A 6,000-nucleotide genomic window follows, 5' to 3' on the forward strand; every position below is an offset into this window, starting at 1 on the left:
CAAACAAAATAAAACTCGTATTGTGGTGAATGGGGATGTGGGGAGAGGAACTGCATTAAATCATCATAGAAATTAGGTTATGGCTTTACAGTGTCACCTCAACACCAAGGACAAGCAGTTACTGAATGCACACTCTATTATCTGGTATTGTGACAGGGATACAGAACCATAACCTTCTGATTCAGTGAGCCCAAGGATAAAAGGATAAGTAACAAAGGACGGCACAATGTAATGATTGTGAGGAGAGGCGTAAAGGTTTGGGAAGGTCTGGCTCATACCAAATCTGGGGAAGCAATGGGAATAGATTTGAGCCCTGAGGAAAAGGCCGGACTGGGGGAGGATGGGGAGGATGCAGATGTGGGAGGGCACTGTGGACAGGGGACAGGCACAAGGGAGCAAAGTCCCAAAGGAGAGACTGTCCACTGCATATTGCACAAGCACAAAGAAGGGTAGTGTCTGCACTGGTGAGTTCATGAAAGAAGCCAGGAGAGATAAGGTTGGAGGAGACAGGTTGAACAAGATTATCATAACCTCGAAAGTTGGGCTCAATTTAGACTTTACCCTGTAGGCCAAGGAAGGCTTCCAAGCAGGGAGGTGTTATGAACAACAGTGAGTTTTAGGAATAAACAATGGTGATTTATCTCCTCGGCTAATCTGTCCTAACAGTGGGTCCTTTTGTCAAACCAAGATTAATCAGAATCTATTGTGTCTAGTAAAATAAGTGTGCCAAATTATATCCTGGGGCAATTTTGCTACCACCGATGCCCTGGAAATGCAATTCAAATACTTCTCTTGACTGATGATAAATAACCGGGTAACCTGACTCCAGAACAGGAAAAAAAAAAAAAGTATATTAAAAAGAAAACATGTCATACTTGCTCCTATGACTATGGCAATTAAAACCATATTTGGGGGGTATGCCTGCATGAACTACACAAAAGTCCTAATAGTTCTGGATCCTGTTAAAATTAAAACCGGTAACTTTGTAAGTAGTAATTAATGACTAGACATTGCTAAATATGCTTTAATTTAGTAGTACTCTGTAACGCTCAAAAATAAAGAAATTGATTCCCTCTAGCTTAGACCATTTCACCTCCGTAACTATCGGCTACTTACTGGCAACTGCGTGAAGCCTCATGACCAAATTATGACCAGGTAGTCTGGGGCAGAAGAAACACATACTTATTTCTGAGTTGTAGCCACAGGAGAGTGCAAGGATTCTAAATAAAATTTAAGAGGAAACAAGTTTTTTGGAATAGAGGGAAAACAAGGAATTATGTATACAGAATATATATTTTTATATATACAGACACATACATAAAGGGTCACAATTAAGAATACTATAGTAAATGTGAAAGGGCTTGGTTGTTGGTTTTTTTAACTGACTCGTGATTAGAGTTGAAAAGCACCTAGAGAATGAAAAACAAAACAAAACAAAACAAAACAAGAGTATCTTTAAAAAGGACTTCACTGTCCGAAAACGCAGAAGCATAGAAGAAGTTCAGGGACCGACCACTCCCTACTAACTGAAGCGGTGAGGAAAAATGGGGGGCAGGGAAAGGACGAAAAAGATTAAATTACAAATGGGCCAAATGAATGAACCTGAGAGCAAGCGATACAATTCTCAACACACACTATGTTGATTCTAGGGAACCGCTCGGAAGTCTACTTGCCCCTGTAATCGCCTGGTTAATGGCACTCTTTCCAGGAGACCTCAGCAACCTCACTCCTGGATAAAAGGTGCAAGGACCACGGTTTTTCACCTGGGTCAAAACCAGGCACAGCCAGCGTTTCGGGTCCAAAACAACACAACAGCAATCCCTCCGCGGGTGGTGGGGGCTCTTCCAGCACCGCTGTTGGGAATGCCAAGTGCCTGGCCAGGACCTGTCCCAGTTTTCTTAACAACATATCCTCATGTTATCCCACGATGAAACTCGGGGCTCAGAAGGCAGTCTTACAGCGTCTTCATGCACGCTCCGTTAGGGACGAGCAGCGTGTCTGCACAATCAGCCCCCGGGGGCAACCACCCCCGTCGCCTGGTCACACACTTCCTGTCTCTTCCATCACCACCACCCCACGACTTCAGTTTCCCACATCAGTTTAAAACTGTTAGCAGGGTCCCAGTCCCTGGGAGGAAAGGGGGGCGGGCGGCTTTCTACCCCCAAACTCTCACACTGGGACCTCAGAGAGAACCCAGGAAGAGGGAAGGCAGAAAGCGCTGGGTCCGCGAGCGGCACCCGCCTTCCGCCGACGGCGGCCGATTACAAACTACTCAATGAAACCACAAGGATGGGGAGGAGAAAGGCGAGCACCCGGGCCCGGTGCCCCAAATGAATAGCTAGCGAGCGCGCTCGTCTTTTGACGTTTCCACCTTGCAGAGCGCTGGAGCTTTGGGTTCGAGAGCCGGCTTACCAGTACCGGAGCCCGAGTGCACTTTTAGCCACTCGGATTCCCCAAACCCGGAGGGACGTCCCCAACCGGGAACTGCCTCTGCGGGAGCTGAGCCTTGACTGCGCCCGCGAGGGCAGCGGGAGCCGAACCCGGTGCCGGGCAGCAAGGGTACCCAGTGGCCCGGCGTCCGCCGCCCAACTTTGCGCAAGGCAGGGCCGCTCCCGCGAACTTCTCGGCAGCCGGGCGCGGGCGGGGTGGGGCGAGCACTCACCAACCCCGTACTTCTGCCTCTTGGTCGGGATCCAGCGGGCCATGGCGGCGACCTCGCCCCGCCGCGGCGGCGGCGCCGGCGGCGGCGGCTGCGGCTGCAGCTGCGGCGGCTACAGCTCCTGGGGCCCCGGCCGCCGCCGCGCCGCGCTCCTGCGCGCCCCGGGCTCCTCCGCCATGTTCCGGCAAACTTCGCAGACCCAGCGAGCCGTCTCCCCGCCGCACCGCCCGCACGGGATTCGCTTCGGCTTGGCCCCGGCCCGCGGTCACCTGCTGGGCCGGGCGGCCGCGCCGCCGTGCGCGCCCCTCCCGGCGCCGCCCCGGCCCCTCCCGCCGGCCGCGCCCTCCGCCCGCCGGGGCCGCCTCCGCGCCCCGACCCGCGGGCGCCCGGCCCCTCTCGGCCGCCCCGGGGCTCTGCGCTCGCCGGGCTCCGCCTCGCGCACTTCCCGGGAGCGGCTTCCCAGGGCCGACTGGGCTCAGGTTTTTTCCTTTTAGTGTTTGGCGTTTTTCCCCGCCTTCCTCGCCCGGATTAAACCCTCGAGGTCGGATCCCGGGGGGCGTCGGGAGGGCAGCGCTGGAGGCGCGGGGCACACCCAGGCGGGCCGCGGGCCGCGCGGGTGGGCGAGGAGTGCGGCGTCGCTCCCACTGCGCGCCGCGCCTCTGGGGGAACGAGTAGAAATTCTTAAGTTGTTTCTTGGCCCCGGGCACCCCGAGTGCCTGGCACTCAGCGGGCGCTCAATAAATATTTGTTGAATGAATGAGCAGTTGACTATTGCGTTCACCCCCTTGAGCTTTAACTGACACCGAGAGAGCCGGAAGGCGGACTCCAGGGCAGACATGATCTCCCAGGGCCACCGTTTATAGCTTTCAAAGCAGGCTCATTTGTCTTCGGGTGAATAGAGAACTGATGCGAGGGAGACGTGCTCCTCAGAAGTGTCAGTTTCCTAGGGGAGCTCCGTTGGGAAAAATTCTTTAGAGAGCCTTAACTTGGAAATCCTGTACCCCCAAAACACCGGGACTCCTCCCCAGCTGGAGAAATGCAGACCCTTATGCTCCAGGGAAAAGTTCCCTCCAAGACCCCCCTTTTCCAAGAGACCAGCAGCCTAAATAGCATCCCTGCGGAGAGGGGAACAGGGCACATCCTAGTCTTCTCTCCTTAACTGTCTGCATAGTTGTGACCGACAGCCAAGCGCAGGGACTGCTCTTTCGAACCGCATAAGTTTCCTCCTTTTTGGAGCCCTCTGAAACCTCTCCTGGAACTCACTTCCTCCTGGAGAGACCTCGGGAATGAAGATGGGATTAGAGACACCTGAGTTGGGGGGAGGGGAGGGACGTTTTGCTACCTTACCCATAGAAGTAAAATCTCAGAGTAAATAATCAGCCGATTTATGTTCACGGTTTGAGAAAATACCTCTCAAAATTAATTTTGTCCTTGCAGTCTATGAAATTTTCCTTGCCTATCTGGAACATGAAAGAAAGATAAAATAAACACGTAGTAAAAGGGAGTGAAACTTGGAGAATTAGTGCATTGTAACTTTGGTAACTTTTGCAAAACCAGATCTGAAATTTAAAAAAAAAAAAAAAGGTCCTGTTCTAGGACTTACTCCTAGGGCTTACTTTCTTCTCCATCAAAAATAGGTATTTACTCACAGAGTGTAACCATAATTTAAGAATCTGTCACTTTAGACTTAACAACCAGAAGGCATGAAGACATTCCACCATCTCCTTGAATATAATTTTTCTTTCTCTGACATCATGATTAACCTAATTTCCCAGGCCAGATAATCTCTTCTTCTTTCCACACATGTTAATTATGTGCTATTAGGTGTCAGGCACTGTTCTAAGAATGGGTCACAGCAGTGAATACAGTAAAATCCCTACGCTCATAGAGCCTACAGTCTGGAAAAGGAGAGTAGAACAAAACAAAGATATGCCAAATGAGGCTAAGAATGTAGAGAAAAATCCAAAGCAGGGAGGATAGGATGTCTGGGGGGTTGGGGGGCGCGGGCTGCTGCTGTTTTATATTGTGTGGTCTGCGAAAGTGACATTGACGTATAGACGGGAAGGAAGTATGGATTCCAGGGGAAAGTATTCTGGATCTGGACATCAGGAATGACAAACGCAGAGGCCTGGAGGCATGATTAACAGGTTCTCAAAACAGCAAGGACTCCCGGTTGGTAAGAGATGAGTAAGGAGCAAACTTGGTCCAAGAGGCACACAGTGGCCAGATAGAGCGGGACCCTGAAAGGCATAGTAAGGACTTACATATTACGACAGAAGACAAGGTTGGAGGGTTTTGAGCCAACCTAGGACACAATCTAATTTGCTCGCCTGTGAGATGAACAGACTATAAAGGCCCAAGAGAAGGCATAGTAATATTTCAGTAGTTCAAGCAAGAAATGAAAGTAGTTGGGTCCAGGATGGTAGGGGAGAGATGGAAAAGAGGTTGGATTCTTGACATATACTGAAGGCAGAACCAACAGGAGTGCAGTGTGCACAGAGGGGAATTTACTGTGAGGCTTCTGGACACTTTCATTAGCTTATGTTTTTGGAAAGTTTGCAAAGAAAAAGAAAATGTGTGTGTCTGTCTGTGTGTGTGTGTTTTTTCTTAAGATCTTTACCGTATATTCTTCAGGCCCCAGAGACCTTGGATCTTGTCCCTGGGTGTGATAGACAAGATGGGTCAAGGATGACTCTAAGGTTGGGGGCTTGAGTAACTGGCAAATATATCCAAGTTGTTCTGTATTGAAGTTTTCCTTTCTTATTTCTTTAGGACTTACTTTGTCATACCTTCCTCAGTGATGCCTCCACGTGGACCATTAGGAGCTGAAACATTTGCATTATAGAATGGGAGCTTCACAAAATTATTTTAATCACCTCTGTTTAAGAAATTGTTTGACCAATGTTCTCTAACTACTGGTATACTCTGAATTTAATACACATCAGGGTGTTCATGCTCATCCAGTGGATCTGGATTTCTACCAAAATCTGCCTTTTCTGGAATGTTTTCAGCTGTCACCCCCTACCACTTTTTATAAAACTTGAGGTTTGAATTTGGGCACTGGATATTTCAAGTTTGACAATAGTTACATTAAGAGGGTTGGAGGCAAATGGAAAATTTTAATTACAGCTTTCAGTATGTTTATTCTTTTTCCTCTGAAGACTGAAGTCCACCCACTTCGTTATATCAGATGGTTAAATCCCAATTTGAAAGTCCATTTAAATCATAAAAGCAGAGCTATTCAGTGTCTTTTATTAAAATTAGGCTTAAAATTAGAGAGTCAACTAGATGGGTAGGTGGCATAAGAGTATGATTCCCAGAAATATCACTTTCTTTTTCCT

The 6,000-nt window shown here is 49.2% G+C and overlaps 1 protein-coding gene across 4 annotated transcripts in view; it reads right to left on the bottom strand.

The window, feature by feature from the left end:
* Positions 1 to 2,983, bottom strand: part of DOCK5 (dedicator of cytokinesis 5) — a 205,822-nt gene extending 202,839 nt beyond the window's left edge. The window contains exon 1 of one of the 4 annotated variants that reach the window (XM_078069500.1): positions 2,663 to 2,983. Coding sequence is in view for 3 of the 4 variants with exons in the window: in XM_078069498.1 (XP_077925624.1) it covers positions 2,663 to 2,705 (43 nt within the window). In the remaining variant the exon portion in view is untranslated. The remainder of the gene's footprint in view (positions 1 to 2,662) is intronic. The other 3 variants (XM_078069498.1, XM_078069501.1, XM_078069502.1) reach the window with 3 other exon arrangements.
* Positions 2,984 to 6,000: the final 3,017 nt, after the last annotated feature.

The sequence above is a fragment of the Halichoerus grypus genome, chromosome 3 (assembly GCF_964656455.1).
Source record: "Halichoerus grypus chromosome 3, mHalGry1.hap1.1, whole genome shotgun sequence".
NCBI lineage: Eukaryota > Metazoa > Chordata > Mammalia > Carnivora > Phocidae > Halichoerus > Halichoerus grypus.